Genomic DNA, 24,643 nt, shown 5'->3' with positions numbered 1-24,643 from the left:
AAGATTTGTCAGTGCAAGTTGCTTGCTTTCAGTTGAAACAGCTAAAAGATGCATTTTAGTCTGGGACTAGACTTAATCATTGCCTGTGAAACCAGGGGAATATCTTAAATCGAATCCCACATTTTAATGTCTGCAGTGTTTCATAAGGTATAACTGCATTATACTCGTAGAAGGAGATGAAAGTTAAAACAGCATCACTGCTGGTACCTTTGCTAGAGTAGTTTTTACTATTAACTTTAACTTCAAGCAATTATTTAAAGTTAATAAACAGAATTACTGAGTGTTAAAGGGGATAATTCACCCAAAATCGAAATTATGTCATTATTTAATCGCCGTTTGTTATTGATGCGAATAACATAATTTTAATAGTGAAACATTATTTATTATAAACAACATTACTTACTGAAAATCTTGACATTCGCCCTAATGTGTACGAAATCGATTCATTTGAATTGAATCTTTTCAGTAGATTCAATTCACAAAAACTGATTCACGAATCAGACTCGTCTAGTTCTCCCAGACAGTTCAGCTCACTGATCCCAATTCATCCTGACGAATCTGTTGACAGCAAACTGGACAGAAACAATTACCAGTGAATGATGGCATCATTTTCAGTTTCGTACAAACTAGTATATTACAAATTGCGCGTATTTGTACTTTATAATAAATATATAGAGGGACTTTTAATTTGCCGTTTGTCACATTGGCTTATAATAACTACTTTCAAAATAAAAGTCGGCAATGCAGACATTAGCTAACAGAGAGACAAAATCTGATAAACGGCCACAGTAAGTAAACTTCATGCAGCACCGGGAAATGCAAGTAATTTAAAACAACTAGCCACTTTAATTTATTTTAAACCTGTAAAATGTAAGGGGAAATGTAAAAACAGATTTCCATAGGGGAGTGTTCTGTGTCTGGCTTCACAGTGTGTATCTATGGGAATCCACCACCAGCGTCAGCGACACAAACACACACAGCAGGCGAGCAAGTAACTATACAACCCTTGCGTACTTTAAAAAACATGTCCATCAGTGTGCTTCTATAAGCCACCTGACCACTTTAGTCTGCTGTCTACAAAATAGTAGCTGTTATATTATCTGCTAGTGGTTTATGAGGCTGGTAGCCGTACAGTAACGCACTGAATGGCGAAGAAAAGAGCGAGACGCGGCTAGTCTGAAGCTGCGACTCTAGCAACCGAACAAGATGATGCGACGTCAGTGGTTTAACGCTTAAATCTGCGGTTAAAATAACGCGTATCACTGGATAAAACACTGTAGTGGCGATATTGATCAATATCTTACAGAATACGACTAGTAAAGCGGGCTAGCTGGCTGTAAATCAAGTGCAACTGAAAGGGTGTTGTTGTTAGCTGGGCCAAATCGTCACATTGCTTTATACTCCAGATTATTTCGTCGCCGGCGGTCAGTTGGGATCTTTTCTAACTGACAAAATGGCAACAGGCTCCAGTTTTCATTCCGGAGGGAGTGGGTCTAGAAACGGACCGTCTTTCGCATCGCCATCCTCCTCCTCCTCCTCCTCCTCCTCCGGGATGCCAGGACAGGCTCAGCCGATGGCGGTGGTTTGGGAATGGCAGGATGATCTGGGCTTCTGGAGGCCTTACACTGGACAGGTGAGCAGCTTCATCGAGCAGTGTCTCCAGCATCAGAGAGGAGCATCGACCCCCAGCAGCAGCAGCAGCATCTGTCTGGCTCAGGCGGACCCCAGCCTGTCTGCCTACATCATCGACATCCCCAACCTCAAACAGTTCAGACAGGACACCGGTGAGTGTGACCTCATACAGCCCGTTCACTAAACTACTTATGGAGACTTAGAAAAAGTACGCTGGCGGTACCATGGTACGTTAATAATAGCTACTGAATATGAATCGTTACCATATTCGTGTATCATCTACATAGAACTTCAGTCATCTATGGTATGGTACATATTCAAACACATGTTAGTACCATGGTACTTTTTTTGTTAACACTATCGGTGTTATTGAATACATAACATAACAACATGGAACTTGTACCAAAACTTTGGTTCAGGTTGTGAAACGTCGAATGGTGAAACTCCCAAATAAACTTCTTGACTAATTTCAAAACAATTCATGATTTAAAGAAGTTGTGATATTTGTAAAAAATGAAAGTATGTAAAAACAGTAAAATTGTGAAATATTATTACAACTTTCTATTTGAATATATTTGAAAATGTGATTTATTTCTGTCATGGTAAATTAAATCTTCTATTAAGTAGCTATTACTTTCATTTCATCTTATTATTATCAATGTTGAAACAGTTGTGCTGCTTAATATTTTTGTGGAAACATTACAGGATTATTTGTTGAATAGAAAGTTCAAAAGAACAGCGTTTATTTGAAATAGAAAACTTTTGTAACATTATAAATGTCATTACTGTAAGTATTGATACATTTGATGTGTTCTTGCTGTATAAAAATCTCTTTTTTAAAGAAATTAATACTATCTCCTAACCTTTTGAGCAGTATTGTGTGTGTATAGATAATGATGTGTATGATAGTATGTTATTAGTATATATACTGCTATTCTTTTGTCTACACTCATAAGTATTTATCGTATAAGTATATTTTTGATTTACTTGAACACTTTACTTTTTTAGGGTCATTATATCAAAAGTTTGTTTTCCGAAAAACCTTTAAAACCAGCATCGGTACACATACTTTTTAAAAAGAGCTTATATCTAATTTGCATTTAAATAATATCTAATTATCTGATAAGTTTTTAAGGACTTATATCTAATTAGTGTTTTAGACTAGATTTTAAATAAATATATTATTATCTTGGACAAATTTATTATTGACCCATAAACTATGTTAAGTGATGTTTTTACCGCCACAGTACTTCACTTTAAGGGAGTGGTAAGAATACGCTTATTGCTCATTTGGATATTAAGTAAATGTTACCAGTTGTCAAGGAAGTGTTTCCATAATCTACATTGTGAAATAAGCTTAATGCGAACTGTGAATGCTGGCTGAAACTAATTCAGTTGCTCCAAATGTATGATATTTATGCTTCATTCTTGACAACAGGTCATTAAGCCTGCTGGGTAAAGCTGTTTAGCGCTGCAGTCTGACACATGGGTGTTTGGTCTGTTAGCTGGAGATTAGGCTTGTTTTGGGGGATGTTTGAATGACTTTCGACACCTGTGGTCTCTATGGAAAAGAACAGGAAAGAGGTGACATAAAATCTCAGGAAATAAGCGTCCAGATTTCGACAGGATGCTGATGTATTTGCTGGATGAAACAACAGCTCTTGCTTGCATATGTTTTAGAAGAGAAGCACATTTTATGATTCATGATAATTATCTTGTTCCAATTACTGTGAAATGTTTTGTAGGAAAGATGCGCACTGTTCGACGATCCCTGTTCCCGCAGTCTTCTGCCCTGGGCAGTGGCGTTCTCTGGGAGTGGGCCAATGATGAAGGAGGGTGGACGGCGTACGAGATCCGAACCTCCATTTTGCTGGAGCACAGCTACCAGGCAGGGCAGGCCACAGCTGACCTGAGCCCACAGGGCTACAACTACATTGTGGACCTCACCGCTCTAGAGCAAGTCAACAAGACTTCTAGCTTCAGACGGCGCGTCAGGCGGCAAGGCAGCATGCCGTATCCTCTCACGTCTGGGTCGGTTATTCACTCGGGCCCGGCCTGTACCTGTCACCAGTGCGTGAGCAATAGCAGCACCGCCGGACCCATGCTGAGCCGGTCACGGCATTCCTTCTCCGCGGGGCAGGCCAACAGACCCAGCCTCCAGACAGCGCAGCATGGAAGACTTCCTGGAACCAGCTCCTCTTCAGCCTACTCGCCCTACCCCAGAAGACCTCTCTCGATGGGGAACCTGTTATGGAACACCCCATGGACCACCCCCACCTCGGTGGCTCATCCCACAGGACCGCCGCAGGCTTTTGGTCATCACGCGAATGGCTTAAGGTAAGACTACTAGGCCTAGTTAAAAAATAAAAAATGCAGGTTGTCATATTTTTTAAATACTTCTGTAATTGCCATCTGATACCTTCAATCTATCATGGTACCACAATAGTTATTTTTTTTCCCCCTAAGAGAGACTTATTTTAGCCATGTTTTCAAGGACTTTGCACACAAGCATGGAAGTTCTCCTGCAGAGAGCAGTTTAAAAATACTAAATGGCTTTTATGACCATAAGGAAACATGATGTTTGACCTGCATATTTCAAATGACACCGAAGGTCAAAAGGTTGTATTTCATCATCTAATGTGGTCTTCTCCTTCCTGCCATTGTGTCTGTTCTCATGTGGTCTTTGTAGCCGCAAGCTCAGTCATTCTGTGAATCCATTTGTGGCATAATTTTCATTGCTGCAGAAAATAATTTTGGCTAGGTTATTATTAGTTACAAAAAAAAGCATTATTTTATAGTTCTTTCTCTGTGTGACATGGTAATTATTGTGTAATAACCAGGTACTAACCCAGAACCAAACTTAACCTTTACCCATGTTAAAGGGATAATTTGGCCTAAAATGAAAATGTTGTCATCATGTCATCAATTCTGACCCTCGTGTCATTCCGAACCTGCGACTTTCATAAGAAGATATTTTGAGAGATGTCTGATATGTGACCCTGCCTGTGAAAACCCAGCTAAAGTCATTTTTTTGTGATTTCAATGTTTTCTACATAAAATCATCCTACACAATGTAAAGAACATTCTGTGAAAATATAACCTTGATGTCTTTAATACTGACTGAGTAAGGCCATGTCAAAGATTTGTTAAAATTCGGGCTCAGAAAATCATATTTTTGAGAAATTCCAATTAAAAAATAGGTTATTTGTTGAAACTGCAACACATTTGATCCATAGTTATCCTGCATATGTGCCATATAACACATTAAAGCTGAGATTCTCCCCTTTTTAGTGATATATGATATGACACATCAGTGGAAAAATTCTTTAAGTTTTGTAAAACAGGTCTATTTATTATGATGTGCATGTCCAAAAAGCTAAAAGCATAAAAACATTGAAACGAATGGGGGCAAAAGAGCTTGATCGTAGCAACAATTACCATGTCAATTCAGTGGAATGATTTGTATAACTTTATTAGTAAAATGTAATATCAGTGAAATGTCAATAATATATCAATTAAATAACATAACATTTCTCATTCTCTGAAATTATCATTCTCTTACTGGCCCACGGTGTAACATTGAGTAAATCTGGAGTAAAAAAATAAATAAATAAATAGAATTTCAAGGGATAGTTTGCCCCAAAACTACAATTCTGTCATCATTTACTCAGCCTGATGTTCAATCATAATTTGGGGCAATTCCACCGAGCTTAATATCAAGCAAGCTGTTTAAGCAAGCAGCTATTTTCTGTTCCTACTCATACTTCGGTGTCGCCATGTCAGATGTCAAAACAACGCATTACTATCCAGCAAATAACACGTAGCAGACCAATAAATGTCCTTAAAATAAGTTTAATATTATTGGCAGAATACTGAGCTACAAAACAAATAAGCAGTTCTTAAAATATTGGTTATGACAAGAAAAAATCACCACAGACATCTAAACCCGGCTTAAATCTCTTTTTTTTACTTTTTTTTTTATTGTGTTGACCTGATTACCGCTCGCGGATTGATATTAAAGTCTGTTTTTACTCTTTCTAATAGAAAAGAAGTTCCTGAACCGAATGATATACGAATCAGCAGTGTTGTTGCGCGAAATAAACCCAGAGACGATTGAAATCAATGTTTAGAAATCAACCTAATCACGTCCGGTTTTATTTTTTTGCGCAAAAGTATAACGTAGTGTCAATAAAATCATTCATTTCAGTATTTATCATGTTATAAATGAAAATGTAAGTATTAAATCTCAAAACCATTGGTATAATCTATCATTTACAGCAATAAACAAAATTTTTTTTTTTTTTTTTTATGGCTATGACTACTTTGACGCTCGTTAACTCATAATTCGATTCTGCGACTTTAGCCGGGGTTTCACAGGCGGGGTCACATATAGTGAAAGACGATGGAATCCAAATCTGTTTGGTTACCAACATTCTTTAAAATATCTTTTTTCGTGTTCTGGAGAAGAAAAAAAGAGTTAAATTTCACATGTAAAAAAAAAGGCCATTGTCAATAGTGTAGTGATGTGTGAAGCAACTCACACAGAAGTCACTTTCAAACCAAGCAGCTTTCTGTTGGTCAGCGCAATGAGTTTGTGTGACCAGCTTGAAAATGATTGAAAATCTGCGTGGGAAAATCTTTGGCCCTCACACAAACCTCCAGAATCCAGATCACATTTCTGTTGGGATCACTGGATTTCACCTGCGCTGTTTTGCAGAGCGACTGTAAATGTGACCACACCTTAGATGATGACATCATTTTCATTTTTGGGTGAACTATCCCCCTAAGTCCATGTAGTACCTTTATATTACTCAGTAATGGTTCAGGACAGTTCATGTATACTGTAAAAATAAAGTGCAACCAGAATTGTCTTTGCGTTAAGGAACTTACAATGAAAGTAATAGAAGTTAAAATATGCTAATTTTTTTAAAGTACAGCAACAAATCTAGTAGACCCACAGTAAAACTACAAATTTGCAGCTAAATTAATATAATATTTGTATGGAATAATAAATACAATAATAAATGATTCATATTTTTAGGTAAGATTTGTATTCATGCAACGTAAATGCATTAACAAAAATACGAGCTTCACATTTCGAGCATGTTTTTTTTACTTAAAATGTGGGATTAACAGGAAAACCACTGTAAGCTATGTTCCCATTCAAAGTTGTGAATTTAACATGCGTAAAATTGGAATATTATATTATATAAGCCATGTCTTTTTTGATGCGCATCTAGGAATTTATTTGGTAAAGGTGTTTCCATTGTAATTTATGCGCATGTCGTCTTATCAGATAAAAAGTTCATCCGACTCAATTGAGCGCATAAACTCACGCGCATTTTTAGAATTTATGCACATTTTGGCGTTTCCATCCAGATTTATAGATATTATATCCAGAATATTCCAAAATGTGCATAAAAATAGGTGGATGGAAACATAGCTTATGATAGCATGATAATTTCCTCTCTCAGTCTGGACTAATTGTAATTCAAGAGCAGTAAGGATCATCCTCCCTTTTGTCCCCCTACTATAATTGTCTTTTCCTCTGTTTAATGGTGTCACATCCTCTCCTCTGTGTGGATCTACAGGAGTAGAGGTCTGCTTTAGGACACATGGAGGAAAGCAAGTCTGTGCTGACTGAAAGGGGAAGACCCAGATTTGAGTTATTGTTCTCTTTCTGGTAAACTAGGTTGAAAGGGGAACCAGGAAATTTTAGACATGTTTTTCTCACTCCGTCCTTATTCACACAGTCAACTTACACTAGCATCCATATCTGACCTTAGTTTGATTCTCACATGGACAAAATACACCTCCTGTAGATATGATCTGTGGCATGATTGCTATGAAATGAAAAGTCTGAAATCAAAACCAAAATCACTCGCTGAAAAGCGTAACCCAAGTAATAAAAAACAAACAAACAAAGCTTATGAAATGTATTAGTGTTGTTTACAAAAGCTCAGATTTGCTCAATGCTTAAGGTTAGGGATTTGAATAAATTCTTAAAATTAAGTTAAAATTTTGGTGCTTAATTTGCCATGCACAGTTTATGCTGGTTAGTTTTACACAGGGTGAAGAGCTGAATATTTTCTGGCATATGGCCTCATCACACCCGACTGTGTCATGCGGTTCTCAGATGACTGTGGGAGTGTACTGCGAGCTGGAATTGTTGCGAATTGTAGCGCCACTATTGAGATAAAGCTGTAAATGCAGTTATGTAAGTAGCAGAAACATCTGTGTCATATGCATAAAATAAGAGGGATTTACTCTATACTGTATATCCATGACCCAGTTTGCAGAACACTTGTCATTGTGGGAAATTGTTTATTGGTTAAGTTGGTTAACCAAAAACTGTTGCTGAAAACATTGTACGCTGCTGAATCTATGCAGAGTACGGTCTTACCAACCAGTGAAACACATTTGCAAAAATGGAAATGGATTTTGATTGGATTCATTTTCGTGCACTCATTATTCTTTTGTCATCTTCTTTTGGGGTAGTGTAGATTATTATGTGCATCTACACTGTACCAAAAGTTTGGGATCTGTAATTGTTTTTAAGCTTGTTTTGAAAGTCTCTTATGTCTCAATTTAAGTCTCAAAATATGTTTTAATATATTTTATATTAAATATTCAATTAATATATTTTAAAGGGGTCATGAACTGCATTTTTTTTTTATTACACATTTGGAATTGTTTTGAAACTGTGCGATGTTCGCCATAGCCTACATGTTTGAGCCAGAGTCTGATCCCGAATCAGACAACAACCCTACACCTTAAATAAATACCAAGGATACTCCAGTCTGCAACAGCATGGTAATTAATCATTTTTATTTATATCTTATGTATTTGTGAGGTGGTATTGTTTTTTTATTAAGTTAAAGGTAGTATATTATTATATTAAAGGGATGGTATAATGCCCTTTTCACAAGATGTAAAATATGTCTTGAGAGTGTGTGTGAAGTTTTAGCTCAAAATACCCCACAGATATTTGTATATCGCATGTTTAAGTTGTCACTTTTTGAGGGTGAGCAAAATCTTTAAATGCAAATGAGCTGCTGCTCCCAGCACAGGGGGCGAAGCTTCAATTAACTCCTCATACAGACATGCACTTACCCTGGAAATCCAGAGTTCTCACGAGAGCACAAGTTGAATTTGCTCAGCGAGTTTACTCTGGCGTCGAGTAATGATGCTCATTAAATATGCCCTTGTATCCGAGCTGCACCAATCACATCGGGTTATCTGATATAGGCGGGCCAGAGGCGAGCTAAACAGATGACGACAGCGCTGTGGCGTCGAAGTCATTAGTAAACATTGCAAGATGGCTATGGATGAACAGCAGTTGTTTGAAACGGCTTTGGCCGCTACAATGAACGAGTTAGACTTGGCTTTTTATCTAAAAGAGGAACAGAAGACGGCGCTCGAATCGTTCCTTTGCAAGAAGGGCGTTTTTGCTGTTTTGCCGACCGGATACGGCAAGAGTCTAATCTACGAGTTAGCTCCGCTGGTAGCTAAGCGTATGGGGCTCAGTCTGGATACGTCACCCTGTGTATTGTTGTGATTGGTCGTAGTGTTATCCAATTGCGTGCAGTGAGATTTTCAAATGCATGCTTGGTGCCGCCCCTCGAGCTGGCCGATTTTCATTAGTCGATGCCAGACCATTAATCTTTCAGATTTAGGTCTGGATTTCCAGGCTAACATGCACTGGAAATTTCAAAAACTTTTAGCCTTTTATGTTCAAACCGGAGTCAGAAAGATGGAGAGACTCAAGAAGAAGTGACAACATGTGGACAACATTTCTGAATGGTTAGTTGATGAATTCATGTAGTTTATGTGTAGTTATCTTCTAAAAGCAAATATCTCCCATTGCTTTGAACTTTGACGGTTGTAAATTTGCTTATGCAAAAATGTTGTTTATGCTCAAACAGCAACATTACACACTAACTTAAGTTAGAAAAGTGAAATCATATTCAACCACCCCTTTAAGTTAGTGTTGAAATGAAGACGCTACAGCAAGGGCTTTATCTCATTACATAGATGGAACATTTGTGAAACATTTATGTGTATTACATATGCTTTACAAGTCTTGTTTGTGGCAAATAAAGTTTAAGTACTTGGAGTTACCAGTTATAGTTGACAAAGGATAGCTTGCAGTGTTTCGCGTAAACATTTCGCGTGAATGTGCCATAGTTTGTCGCACTGTCGTTGTTATAGTCATTGTTCATAATTTTCAATAAAGTGAGTACATATCAAATGATCTGTAACAGACAAAGCAATAGTGACGCATGGTAAAAACATTGTTACACACACTTGTGTGTTGCGACATTACTGTCGGATTCAATATAGTCAGCACTGCATCGTCTTTTATTCAGTCTCTCTGAAAAGCCTGCGTCGAACTGTGTCTTGTTTAAAAATGAATACGCTGTAAAATGAAGCGAACAAACCAACAGTCTAACTGATGTGACTTGGAACTTCGTTAAAAATAAAGTTCATCCACGCTTCGGATCACAATGAAGGCAATGCAAAGAATGTGGAAATATTTGTCCTCATCTTGGCACTTCAGAATATCCTCAGAGGCATCTTTATCGCTTTGTTGCTGGAGTAATCCTGTGTTTGCGTCTGTCTTGTATTGACTACCACTCCACTTTTTTCCAGAGCTTTCTGTTTTTGGATGTTTTAAATGTCAAAAGATCAAGGAATTTGGTTTCTCAATTCATAACCCCTTTAAAATGTAATATTCCTGTGATAGCAAGTCTGAATTTTGAGCATCATTACTGCAGTCTTCAGTGTCACATGATCCTTCAGAAATCATTCTAATATGTTGATGCTCAAGAATTATTTATTGTTATCTGCAATGTTAGCTGCTTAATATTTTTGTGTAAACTGTGTTCCTTTTTTCAAAATTATTTGATAATAATGATCTTTACTGTCACTTTTGATCAATTAAATGAATCTTTGCTGATTAAAAGTATTCATTTCAAAATCTTACTGACCCCGAACTTGGGAGTGTTTATGAAAAAGGCATGTTAGATCAGATGGCATAGCATGAATTACACCATGACAGCTTGAGGAAGCCAGGGGATTTCCTTGGAAAGTATCTTGCTTTCATTTTATCTTTACTAGGTCATCTACTACAATCTCAACCAATCAAATTTGCTTTCTCTTTTGTGTAATAAAAAGAACATGACACAACTCCTGTAATGGGAGTTAAGGCCATTGTCAAACGCTTTTGTTCTCATGCATTAAAGTGTGTATATTTCTGTCTCCACAGCATCCCAACCATCCCTCTACACATGAACGGATCCAGCAGTGTGAACTCGGCGCTGGCAGGTACGGTACTCACCCATCACACACGCCACACAGGAGAAAATCCTTCCAGTGATGCACTGGGGTCTCCTCCTCATTGCAGAAAGGTGTTTGATGCTGCAGCAGCAGCTGAACTGTTTCTTGGGAGTGTCAGTTTGAACCACTCAAATGTTTCCCAGAGCAGTGAGAGTCAGTGAAGTTAGCTTTAGCATCCTTCAGTGAATGTCACAAGTATATTCATGCCACAGACTGCTTGTCACAAGTCAGTTTATGACATTAACGGCTTCACTGAGTCACCAGCTTGTGGGTTTTGTGTTGGTGTGTCTTAAAAGCGCTCGCCTTTCAACAAGTTTCAGGCTAATGGCGCGTGTATGGGGATGTAGAATATCTGTTGTTCTTGTAGCTGACAGCTGCAGCACCAAGATGAATGAGGCATTTGGGGAACATATAGACAGATCTGGAGCGAAGTGACATTTCTAACATCATTTTCACTAGAGTGAAGGTGAGGAGATTTTGGGTGGGTTTTGAATAAAGCGATCAATGCAAAACAACTATATGCTAAAAAAAAAAAACTGAATCTGCAATACACCGTAACCGTGTTTATATAATTATCATCAATGCATTCAATTCAATTCAATTCAGTTCACGTTTCTTTGTATAGCACTTTTCACAATACACATCATTTCAAAGCAGCTTTACAGAGAGTGCATTGTTTCCTTCCTGACATTGAGTGAATTGAGTCACTAGCCACTTTCACACATTAAACCTGTTAAATTACTGTGCAGTTGCTGAATCAGTTGTTCCAGTGCCATACATAATATACACAAGTTATGTTTATATAATTTATTTTACAAGGTGTATTTTAACAGTGTTGTTCAATAAAACCCATATGATCACTTACTCTGATACTTTATTTGAACCAATTATTACACAAGATTTTTTCACCTTTGTTGCTTTTGGCTTGCTTAGTTGGGGACATTAAATTTAACATTTAATAAAATTTTCAACAATAGCATTGATCTGCCTGCATTGACACCATTATATGAGAACTGAACTGAGCTGGACAATGACATCATGGTTTTCTCAAGAGCGGATATATATATATATATATATATACAGCGGGGGAAATAAGTATTGAACACGTCATCATTTTTCTCAGTAAATATATTTCCAAAGGTGCTATTGACATGAAATTTTCACCAGATGTTGGTAACAACCCAAGTAAGCCATACATACAAAGAAACAAACAAAAATAAGTTCAGAAATTAAGTTATGTGAAATGACACAGGGAAAAAGTATTGAACACATGAAGAAAGGGAGGCGCAAAAAGGCATGGAAAGCCAAGACAACTGCTGAAAACTTACAGTAATTAAAAAGCAATCCAGCCCCCTGTCAGTGGAAATTAATAACAGCTGGTTCAGTCCCAAATGATGGCCTACAAAAAGGTCTCATTGCCAAGGTGTCACACAAGACACATCTCATGATGGGTAAAAGCAAAGAGCTGTCTCCAGACCTTCGCAACCTAATTGTTGCAAAACATAATGATGGCATTGGTTAATAGGCGCCATTCTAAGTTTCTGAATGGTCCAGTGAGCACTTTTGGGGCCATAATACGGAAGTGGAAAGACAATAATTTCACCATAAATTTGCCTCGACCAGTGCTCCTCGCAAGATTTCTGATAGAGGAGTGAAAAGAATAATCAGAAGAGTTGAAACATCACTGAACTTACTTAAACTTACTTAAGCTGGACTGTGACGCTATTTTCTTCTGGAAACAAACTTTGTTGAATTATTTTCCTGTTATCTCTGTAAAGCTGCTTTGAAACAATCTTTATTGAAAAAAGCGCTATATAAATAAATGTGACTTGACATGACAAGCAATGGCTTTCCCTGCTACCATTCACACACCTGGACCACAAGTCCATATTACAATTTAGAGTGTTCTGTTATCAGAGGTAACAGTCTAAGTTAAGTATTTTAGATATGCACATATACAAAGTCACAGTTAGCTAAAAATGTATTCATTTAAACAATGTAATCATTTAATGCAGATACAATGAGCTCATTGAAGTAATGAATACTTGTTTGTTATACATTCATAAATCCAATTTGTTTCAATCTCACACATTTTAACTAACTGAATATTGCTTGTCTCACTGTATAAGGGCGTGAACACATGATCATCTCTAAAGCTGCTCTTTACGAGCATTGTCATTTCATATTTACACAGGCACTCAAAGATCTTCACGACAACCTGTCAAAATAAGATACTTTTTTTTTTTATTACAGTTTAATTAAACTATTAAAACTGAATCCAGACGAAAAATAAAACCGAACACAATGCTAAATGCTAATCATATGAATTACCTTTATGTTGACTTTTTTTTATTCAAATTCTGAATGGATTATACAGTATATAGCCTAAAAGACCTGCGAAGACCGAAGCTGTCACTCATCTCATTTTGTGATCTCACAGTTCCATTATAATCAATAAAGTTGTCTACATTGCACAATGAATCTCCTCTTTACATTTGTCTACACTTTGTTAATAAGAGGTTTCTCGGGAGTGCAGAACTCGGCGCTGAACAAAAAATCCAGATTTTTGACCGGTGAGTGGATTCTGACTGAATAAACACCTCTGATTGGCCACTTTGTTCACCGCTGCAAAACCGCGTTGTAAATAGAAACATTGGACGGTCTCTAGAACGCCAACACAAATACACACTGGTGCATTTACCAAATCTGTTTACAGTATTACAGTATCAACTGAGGGTACTTTTGCTTTCATTTGAGGGTGCTTAACATATGCTTATATGGCTGAAATAAACCAATATTTCCACTTGTGTAGCGTTTACTATAGTTGACCGAGTGGAGGTAGCTCTTCATCTGGTGTGAGTGAGTGGATTAATTTGCATATTTAAATGAAGTAAGGGTGTAGTGTTAAGCTATTTTAAGGCATGAAGAATTATTTTCATGGGGCAAAAAAGTTGTGATCACGCGATAACATTATTGACAGTAGGGGACTTTTAAAGTTTAACTATTTAACTTAAATGCCTGGTTTCACAGAAAAAGGCTTAAGCCTAGTCCTAGACTATGTCAGTGTCATTTTTTTTTTTTTTCTAAGGCACATTTATAAAAGCTACTTAAATGTCCTTATTTAGCTAAAGCCTAATCCTGGCTTAGTCTAAACCTTGTCTGTGGAACCAGGCCTAAATGTTTAACTTGACAATGCTGTCTTAAAAACGTAGGCTAATGCTTACAGTATGCTCAGTTTTGGTCATATGTTTTGGTGTGTTTAAAGCTTTAATGTAATTTTTTGTATGTATCCGGAAGCATTGCTTGCTTGCAGCTTTTTTTGTCATGCTGTTCTATTATTATGTTGTAATGGATTTCAAATTGTCCTGCCATTAAACATCGCTTAAAAGCAACACGATTTGTGATTGGTCATCAGATGGTCTCTTCCTGTCAGAATGGACCAGACGTTATGCAAATAGTTCAAAGTCGGACTCTCTGAGACCAATGTGTCCCATGTCTCCTCTGAAGGTGGTTTGAGTGATCGTATCACAGTTAGTCTCCAAAGCGAATTGGATCCCGTGTACGGCATTTAGTCCTAGACGAATATTAATAACAGGTAGGATTGTAGTCAGCATCTATAGATGGATGTTTTTGTCACCGATATTATTTCCTCTGCATCAGATTCAGAAGTGAGTAGGACCCTAAACTTTTCTTGACCTCATCAGAGCATGCCCCACTTGTGGTTGGCCTCTCCACTCTTGGCTCATTACTCTTCCTTTCCTTCACTCCTCCTCCTCCCTTCCTCCTGCATGTCTCCACATGGCCTCCGGCCGTTCCAGGCATGGCTTCCATTTTGATGTCAGCCGCAGGACTGGGAGTTCGCTTCATGACCGCCCCCTTCTCCCAGCGTGGCTCCAGCAGGCCCACCAAAGGCCAGCCCAGCTCCATTAAGAGGGCAAAGAGACAGTCCAGGACAGGTAGTTAAGCACCGCCAACCAGCCCGACCGAACCTGCCCTCCACTGGCCTGCAAACTGCTGCTGTCCTTTTTGTTTAATTGCTCTTTTCCTTACCATTCTCCTTTCAAATTATATTTTCCCCAGGGGGTTAGTACTGTAGCTTCATTCCGACATGCTCCGTCCAGCCATTGCGAGATGTTTGTGTTTCTCTATTTATCGTTTGCTTCTGCCGCCATGTTTTCACCCATTTCATGTTTATGCTGTCATGGTCATGCTATCTTGCATCCATCCTCTCGATCACATAATGAATGCACTATTGATGGTATTCAGCTTGACACCTGCCTGCTCACCTGTGGGACACTGCAGACAGATGTCTGCTGGGGGGTTTATCGAATAACAGTTGTTCCCTGGTCTTTTTCTTTCTTTCTCTAATCCTAAATAACCTGTGTTGTGGTTAATGCTTTTCATTTGAATGTGTTTTAATACAGAAGATGATGTTAGGTTCAGACTGACACTCACAAGCAATGTTAGTTTACTGCTTTAATATCGGCTTACTAAAACATCCTAAACACATTTTCCGTATTGAACTGACTTTTTAAGTGTTTCAACTAACACCAAGGTCTGTAATCTGAACAGTGTGTGCTTTTAAATGGTATGTTAAATGCTAAGTATCAAACATTGATTTATTAAAAGAAGCCATATTTAGCGGACAGTTCTGACTCTAAATTCTGATTGGATGAGCGACTTTCAAAGCCTTTGTTAGATGGCTGAATCACATGTTCACATTGTTTGAATTCTATATACTCTGTTACTAGACTTATAAACGATATCACTTAGCAAATTGTTTATCATTATTATTATTACATTTAATTATAAAATTTAACAAAAGTATTTTAAGAGCAATAACCTGTTTGAGGCTGTGGATTACACTTAAAATATAAGAATATTCCAAAGATAACTATTTAGCAAATTTATTTATTCTAAGATCCGTAAATTTTATTTGATAAATTGTAAACCTCAGGCTGCGAGATTTTAACTGCATTAAGGGTGGTTTAGATACGAAGCTCCAAAAGGGACATGGTGATTATAAATTATATTTCAATGTTTTTGCGTTCTCTCAAAGGTTTTGCATTTCCTTGCAAAACTGGCAAAATTGGTGATGGACATATGAGGTGGGAGGAAAAACTATATTGAAATGCCATTAAGAGAGAATGTAAAGTTTCTCAGGGGAACGCTGAACTTATGCGACAGAATGCAAATATTCTCAAGGAACACAAATGTTTTGTGAGCGAATTCAAAAGCATTGAAGTATAATTTAAACTCATTTTTGTCCATCACCATGTTCCCTTAGAGACTCCATATTTAGGCACATATGCTGCACACTTCTGTTTACATTAGTAAATTGTCAAAATAACATCAAAACGAACTGATGTGCACATTAAATGGTCACGGTCTTCACGTGCAAAGCAAAACCGGCCTAGCCTGTCACCAAAAATGTGTTTCTTTTCTAGGGGAAAGCTCATTAATAGTTAAATGTGTATACATGAGCTTATGTGTGTTGTTTGCATATAATCAGTGTGTGATAATGCATAACAATGCACTCATTAAAACTAACTGTGACTCAGGAAGTCAAGAGCAAGTGTTATTGCATTAGGTATTTGGTTATGGTTCCTTGGAAATACACAAGGATACTGATGCCGTAGCATCTCTAACTGCTTCTTAGAAAAACAATTTACATAATGTATTTGTTCATTTAGAAACCATAACAAACATAGCATTCTACTTCTGCCAGGTTAGCTGCATTAATGATGTAATAGGAATTTATTTAAAAAAAATAATAATTTAAGTGTCTACAGAAATTCACAGATAGTGAAAATGTTTATAATTGTGTTATATATATCGCATATGCTGACTTCAGATAAAGTCTCATTATAGAGAGCATTTGATTGGCCAAAAATGTATGTAGTACATGAATAATTAACAATTGATCAGAACAGACTCTGATAAAACTCTTTCATGGACTCTTTAAGAAAATGTAATCTTCATGTCGTCACGTAGGTTAAAATGTGTCTTGTGTATGTCCTCAGCTCCTGCTCAGAAACCAGAGGAAGTCATCAAGAAATACATGGAGGAAGTGCCTGTGGTTCCAGATGAGGTATATTTTGTTTATGTACTGGCATAAATCTGTGAATTTTTTCAGGTCATTTCTCACCCCAGAGTTATAAGAGTATTATATTTTAGATAAATATAGGTTTTAGTAAATATATTAGTAAAAGAAAATGAAGACACTTTTAGGACCATTTTTACATATTTTCAAGACAATTAAGCACCTTTATGTAACAATGCAAAAAAAAAAAAAAAACGTAATGGTCCTAAAATAGACATCAATTTCTGTATGCAAAATATAACATGACCTGGACACATTTTGATGACATTCACCCATATGTTTAACGCCCTGCCATCTATGACATCTGGCTGTGTGCTTTCAGGACTGTATTATCTGTATGGAGCGCCTGGCCTCCCCGTCTGGTTATGAGGTCCCAGCTGAGTGCTCTCAGTCTCTTCAGCCCAACACTGTGGGCAAATTCACAAAATGTGGTCACACCTTCCACATGCCCTGCATGCTGGCCATGTACAACAATGGAACCAAGGTGTGCAATATCTTACCAACACTTTTAACTGTCAATTGTATGCAACTATTTTAAACAGGGATGCAAACAGCGCGCTTTTCGGCGCCTCCCGCTTTTTTCACGTCAGTTTGGGTGACAAAGTCATCTGAAGTCATTCCTTAGCTTAATGTGAGGGACAGAAGTCTATTTACATCATTAAAGTATACGGAAACTCGTTTTCCCTCCTCTGCGGCTGTCAGTCATTCTCCATTCAGTATTCAAACAGCGCGCGCGCCTCTTCCGGTTGGATGCACGGTAAAACTCTCTCCAATATGATATATTCACATTATAATGCTTGATCTGTAGAGAAAAGGCTGTGGATTTGCATAAAATGACTTTATTTTGTTGGAGTTTGTTGCTGTTTTTAAACGACTCACTACCGTGTGCTTGTTAGATCACACACATCACAAGGACTATGAATCGGCATCAAACGCACAATAACTGGAATTTAAAACTGTGAAACAAATGATCAATAAACTGTTGGACTACACTAGGATTTGTGCGCTCGACATTTCTTCGCTTTGTGCCGTGAACCTTTAAATGCGCACTTGTGCAGCGCTGCACACTGTGACTCCATGTTGCTTTGAGCACATCATTCTGCACCCGCGATGCGCATACGCGCTTTGTGCGCTCTGTTTTGAAGCGTTTCATATTATCATGGTTTTGCGCACTGAAAGATTATTAAAAGCCTATATTTTTTATACCTAGCCTGCTCAATACATTTAAAATAAGCATCATTTAATTGTATATTATTTCTGTGTAGTGTAGGCTATATAAATATATACACTTCTGAATTCTTGACATTAATATATAAATATAAAATTGTGAAATGTATGATTGCCTGATTGAGTACTAATAGTAATTTGTTTTTATTAACATGTTTAGATTTTATAAAATTACTGTGCAGATTTTTTCAAGAATTACTTTTTGCTGCTGATTTATACACTCATTAAGTTTAATAAAAATACATAATACATTTATGTAATATTCAAAGGTGTTAACTGTAAGCTTACACTGCAAAATAATAACTTAAAAAGGATTAAATTCATCACAATTATGTAAGTATCTGGAAATTTGCCGCGGGGCGAGGGCTTCGATAACCTCTCTCTTTTTTGACCATACATGTGTTTGCATCCCTGTTTAATATCTATTTTAGGGTAATTCCAAGAATGGATGACAGAAATTGCAATACTGTTAATATCCCCAAAAAACGTTGGTTTGAAATAAATGATTTTCAGAATTTTCATTTTTTGGGTGAAGTATTCATTTCACAGTATTCTAATCTTCACTACCATTCAAAAGTTTGGTGTTGCCAAGTGTTTTTTTATAAAGATGTCTCTTTTTCTCACCAAGGCTGCATTTGTTTGATCATAAATAGTTTAAACGGCAACATTGTGAAATAGTATTACAATTGAAAATAACTGTTTTCTATGTTAATATATTTTAAAATGTAATTTATTCCTGTGATGGCAAAGCTGAGTTTTCAGGATCATCAGTCTTCAGTGTTGCATGATCCTTCAGAAATCATTCTAACATGCTGATTTCTTATTATTATCAATGTTGAAAACAGTTTTGCTGCTAAATATTAATATTTGATAGATAAAAAGCTCAAAAGAACAGCATTCATTTGAAAGAAGGAACATTTATAAATGTCTTTACTGTCACTTATGATCAATGCATCCTGAATAAAAGTATTATTTCTTCAAAAAATAAATAAATAAATACTGACCCCAAAATGTTCAATGGTAGTGTGTACGTCATGCATTCCTGGAATTACTCTAAAATGACAAAATAGGTGCATGGCATGCAATTACAAGAATTGATTTTATCAGCTCAAAATACTTATTTTCACATGAACTATTTCTTTTAAAGAGATTGTTGCACCCATTTTCTCTCACGTTGTCACCCCATAGGACGGGAGCCTGCAGTGCCCCTCATGTAAGACAATTTACGGAGAGAAGACCGGCACCCAACCAAAGGGCAACATGGATATCTATAGTATTCCTCAGTCTTTGCCTGGACACCCAGACTGCGGCACTATACAAATCATTTACAACATCCCGCCCGGAATACAGGTCTGTTTTGACAAACCAATGTAGTGCTGTACTATTTTATATTTATTTGCACCATGATTCAACAATAAGAAAAGTGCTTTCAACTTTTAGAATAAGTGCTAGAGGTCCTTAAGAACCAGCCAAATGTTTTCATCCAGCAGACTGACGTCGGCGTCCATCTGCATTTATTGGGGGCATAACTGACTCATTCCTTTGTGTGATGATGGTTTTGTCCTTGCCTTGGCCTGCACGAAGCACTCATTATCCTAATGCACTCTTTGTCTGCAGGGCCCTGAGCACCCAAACCCTGGACAGCCGTATACGTGCAGAGGATTCCCTCGCTTCTGTTTCCTTCCTGACAATGACAAAGGCAGAAAGGTAATTGAGTGAATTGACCCAGTTCAAATAAAGATTCATGCCATTCTCATTTGTCACGATATGGAGTCACTAGCCACTTTCACACATTAAACCTGTTAAATTACCGTTCAGTTGCTGAATCAATTGTTCCAGTGCCATGTGTTACGCAAGATGGAGTTTCGGTTCCTTGCCATTGTCGCCTTTTTTCACCTTTGTTGCCATTGGCTTTTGGCTTGCTTAGTTGGGGACATTAAATTTAACATTAAATTTAATTTTCAACAATAACACTGATCTGCCTGCATTGACTCTGAGCTGAACTGAACTAAGCTGGACGATGACATCACTGTTTTCTACAGAGCGGCAATATTTCTAAATAACTAAATCAATAAACTTTTTTTACAACAAAAATGAAACATCACTGAACTTACTTAAGCTGGACTGTGATGTTTTTTTATTCTGGAAACAAACTTTACTGCATTATTTTCCTGTTATCTCTGTAAAGCTGCTTTGAAACAATCTTTATTGTAAAAAGCGCTATATAAATAGACGTGACTTGACTTGAACAGGGAAATGTTTCGCTCTTGCATAAAATTCCCGATTCCTATTGAAATTACTTTAAATTGCTTATGAAATTTCAGCAAGCAACTGTAAATGCGGCTCCACCCACAGTGAGGATTTTTTTTTTTGTTCACCTCGTCGGGCCAGGAGTTGTCTTTAGTGGCCCCAAAACAAAAAAGTTTTAAAATGTTGTATTTACAATTCAAATGTTTTATGTTTATTACTTAAAGCTACACTATGTAACTTTTTGTGTGCAAAATTGGTAAAAAATGTGTTAAAATTCATGACCACTGCACTTTTCTGTGTGGTTTAAATATAAATGGATTCTTATTAAAGATACAAAAGGTATTCAGTGAAGAGCACAATCCTCTCATCCTTTTTGTATCTCCAGTGAAAGTCTAGGTAATGAACATTTTCAAGCTTCAGATAGACATCATAAAAGTAACCCATATGAATGGAGCAGTTTTTACTTTTTAAAGCTTGAACATGTTGATTTTCTAGACTTTCTGTGAATAAATAGAAGTGATGAGAGAATATTTAAAGATGAACCGAAGTCTTATTGGGTTTGGAACAACAAAATGTTCAAGTTTGCAGGGTCTAAAGATGCTAAATAAACAGCGCTGGGCCAATAGGGAAAGTGGCCCATCTTTGTTATTCAGCCCTATTGTTGCATTTCTTTCAGAAACTTTGACATAAATTCTTTGACATTTTCTGCTTATGTCAGAGCGTCCTAACCTCATGCACGCCTGATCCTTTGAAAGAGTGTTTATGCTCCAGCATCTATCAATTGTCGATTACCATTTACCACAGAACATAATTTCTTGTTTTTGTAACCTTTACAAAGTTAAAGCAGAACTCGGCAACTCTAGCGAACTCTAGTCACTTCTTCGCTGATTTTCCCTTTTGTTGTCGCATGTTTTCCCCACGAGCTCCCCCTACAGCTGTGGGGGGGCGTATATTTCACAACACAGTCGTAAAAAACTCACTTGCGGCGGCCTCCTCCCCCTCTCTACCGCTGCTCATGTGCGTTTGTTTTGATCAGAGCAAGCCAACTGTATCGTGTGGAGCTATGTCTACCGAGGTGGGTCATCTGGTAATACATCATACATGCGTGTGTGTTTATGTCGAATTGCCGTAAAGCAATTCGTGTTTCGCGCTCGTTCTATTGTCGCTGTTGTGCGGAAACTCGTATCTCCAAATTTTTTTTTTTTTAAAGTAATTAAACAGTGTTGTCAAAGTTCATAATGTGGCTTTATATATATGATCAGACTCTTGCATGTGTCATTATATAATTACCTTTATAACAAAATCAAGCTTAAATGGAGTCTTTGACCAGCAAATGTTAGACATACTTGTTTTGTCCATTTGTCCATTGGTATAATGCCCTTTTCGCAAGATGTAAAATAAATCTCTGATGTTCCCAGAGTGTGTATGTGAAGCTCAAAATACCCCACAGATATTTTTATATAGCCTGTTAAAGTTGTCACTTTTTGAGGGTGAGCAAAAACGCACCGTTTTTGTGTCTGTCCCTTTAAATGCAAATGAGCTGCTGCTCCTGGCACAGGGGGGCGGAGCTACAACAGCTTGTGTCCTTTTACCTCACACAAACATGCACTGAAAATTTCTAAAACTTTTTGCCTTTTATGTTGAAACCGGAGTCAGAAAGATGGAGAGACTCAAGAAGAAGTGACAACATTCTGAATAAGTAGCTTATGTGTAGTTATCTTCTAGTAATTGATTAGCATATTCTGTCTTGATAATTTATAAATTGTGTTCCCGGGGGCAGGTTTTATGTAAATTTTAGGGTTGGTGATGTCACTAACCCAGGAGGAATGTCGTGTAGTCCTTACCAGCCGTTTGTTGTAGTCCTTAAAAAGCAATTTCTTTAAAAGAAAATATCTCCCTTTGCTTTGAACTTTGAGCGTTGTAACTTTGCAGATGTTGTTTATGCTCAAACAGCAACATTACACACTAACTAAAGTAAAAAAAGTGAAATCATAATCAACCACCCCATTAAATATTTGCAAAACCCACGGACATACATAAAGGGTGATCAATGGTATTGATTCAAATGACTAAATATGGAGATACAAGATTTCTGCCCGATATATTGAATCTTGACATAGGGCTTGGTCAGCATTTGTTTTATGTTGATCTTTGGTGCTCTGGTTTGCGTTTCTCTCTGTGAGAAAACCCACCAACTGTGTTTACTGTAAATCTGATGGTCTTGATTATGTGGTTTTCAGGTGCTGGAGCTGCTGAAGGTGGCGTGGACACGACGCCTCATCTTCACCGTGGGCACTTCCAGCACCACAGGGGAGCCTGACACCGTCATTTGGAACGAGATCCACCACAAGACGGAGATGATGTCCAACGTCTCCGGCCACGGCTACCCCGACCCCAACTACCTGGACAATGTGCTCTCAGAACTGGCTTCACAGGGTGTGACGGAGGACTGTCTGAAACGAGACGCTCAGAGCCAAGGGGCTCATGGTTCAGGCATGTGAAACGAACCATTCCGTCTGCTGTAGATCTAATAAAACTTGACGAAAAGGGAAAACTAGAGTTATGATGTTTGGCGAGAGGTTTGGATGTATGCGAATGTGCAAGGGTTGGCGGCAACTTCCTTCATCTAGCTGAGTCTAGAATATTAACGCACACATGGGGTCACTGGCTTTGTGGTCATCTGTACTTTCACCGTATTGTAAGACAGCTGTAGATGGTTCTGCACGAATGGCTCTGTCTTAGATTGACGCCCGAATCTCGAGCCGAGAGGAGACTCGCCCTCTGCTCTGACGCCAACATTGGGATTCATCTCAAAATATGATTCATCATAGGGCTGTGATGTCCTTCCTGACGCACTACATTACAGTAGAGCACCTGCGGCAATGATCCTCATACTTTTGCTGGGAATCGATACAATATTAATTGAAAAGCATTGACATGAAAACACAAATTTGCACATCAATGCAAATCATAAGTCTTTACTAGTACTGTAAAATGTACTGCTTCAGAAATTAAAGGCACTTTTTTTCAGAATTTGCAGCTATGAATTTAGTTCATATTGTTTTAAATGGTTTTTAACCTGACAGATTTCGTTCACTTGCTGCTACTTTTTTTTTTTTTTTTTTTTACGGTCATAAGGGATTAGATTTTTCTCGATTCCACATAATAAGGTTTCTATGGAAGCTTGTTTCTGCCACATAATAATAAAAAAAAAAAGATAATTGCGACTTTTTATCTCACAATTCTAACTTTTTTTTCTCAAAACTGCGATATAAACTCGCAAATGCAAGTTATAAAGTCAGAATTTCTGGAATTTTTGCAATTCTGACTTAATTTCTGAGAATTATGAGGAAATAAAAGTCAAATGCAAGATGTAAACGAGCAATTGTGAGGAAAAAAAGTCGCAATTACCTTTTATTTTAATTCTGTGGTCTATAGGTTTCTATTGCAATGGACCATATTCTTTAGAATATACATTCATTTTAGCTATTTAAAAAATGCAAGACTTTTAAAAGCTCAGCAACACTATGTAATGCTTTTTTTAAAAAAATGTCATTGCTTATTTAATTATAGTCCAGATCCTGAAAATAGGTGTAGAAATGCAATCCCACAGCATTATTATTGGGTTGCAGTATTAGATGGTGCCACAGAGACAATCAGCAGTGTTTGATTAAGTTACAGTTCATTACCACTGTGAGTCTGGAGACATTCATTCATCATCTCTTACTCCACAGTATGGGATTTTTGGTTTTACAATGTATGCAAGTGTATATATAAATATATATTCAACTTCTAATCAGCAATAAACATTACTCCATATAACAACACTTTTTGGTTTGTGTTACTTGTTAATGAGAACACTGCTATAAAACACTGAATTCTTCCAGGCAAAATCAGGCTTTTCGGCTTTGCAACAAAATACAAAATTAAATCCACCAGTAATCTCAAGAAAAGCACATATCACAACACACAAACACAAATAAACATTATTTTAATTAAGGTAATTTTCACTCCAAATTCTCATTGCTGTAGTAGTGCATCCAGAAATTTTACTTTAAATGTAACTTTTTTTTTATTTTAAATGCCCATTAT

General features: G+C 37.2%; 1 protein-coding gene across 3 annotated transcripts; it reads left to right on the top strand.

Moving 5' to 3' along the window:
- Positions 1 to 740: 740 nt before the first annotated feature.
- On the top strand, positions 741 to 24,378 carry dtx2 (deltex 2, E3 ubiquitin ligase). Of its 3 annotated transcripts, XM_084414451.1 has the most exons (10): positions 759 to 788; positions 1,407 to 1,784; positions 3,378 to 3,969; positions 10,901 to 10,959; positions 14,790 to 14,927; positions 16,995 to 17,062; positions 17,397 to 17,558; positions 19,490 to 19,651; positions 19,919 to 20,008; positions 22,792 to 24,378. In XM_084414451.1, the coding sequence occupies exons 2-10, from the start codon at positions 1,454 to 1,456 to the stop codon at positions 23,050 to 23,052; spliced, it is 1,863 nt and encodes a 620-aa protein (XP_084270577.1). In that variant the 5' UTR covers positions 759 to 788; positions 1,407 to 1,453; the 3' UTR covers positions 23,053 to 24,378. The 3 variants fall into 3 exon arrangements, with proteins under 3 accessions (XP_084270579.1, XP_084270577.1, XP_084270578.1); XM_084414453.1 differs by lacking the exon at positions 14,790 to 14,927 and having other exon boundaries at positions 741 to 788; XM_084414452.1 differs by lacking the exons at positions 759 to 788; positions 14,790 to 14,927 and having other exon boundaries at positions 836 to 1,784.
- Positions 24,379 to 24,643: the final 265 nt, after the last annotated feature.

Source organism: Rutilus rutilus (assembly GCF_951802725.1).
Source record: "Rutilus rutilus genome assembly, chromosome: 7".
NCBI lineage: Eukaryota > Metazoa > Chordata > Actinopteri > Cypriniformes > Leuciscidae > Rutilus > Rutilus rutilus.
This window is presented reverse-complemented; position numbering and strand designations above follow the sequence as displayed.

Bases quoted from the DNA above. Each gene is read 5' to 3' on its own strand.
- dtx2 (XM_084414451.1), top strand. From the start codon at position 1,454: ATGGCAACAGGCTCCAGTTTTCATTCCGGAGGGAGTGGGTCTAGAAAC. The intron at 17,063-17,396 runs GTATATTTTGTT...GTGTGCTTTCAG, and splicing joins TGCCTGTGGTTCCAGATGAG to GACTGTATTATCTGTATGGA. The intron at 20,009-22,791 runs GTAATTGAGTGA...TGTGGTTTTCAG, and splicing joins ACAATGACAAAGGCAGAAAG to GTGCTGGAGCTGCTGAAGGT.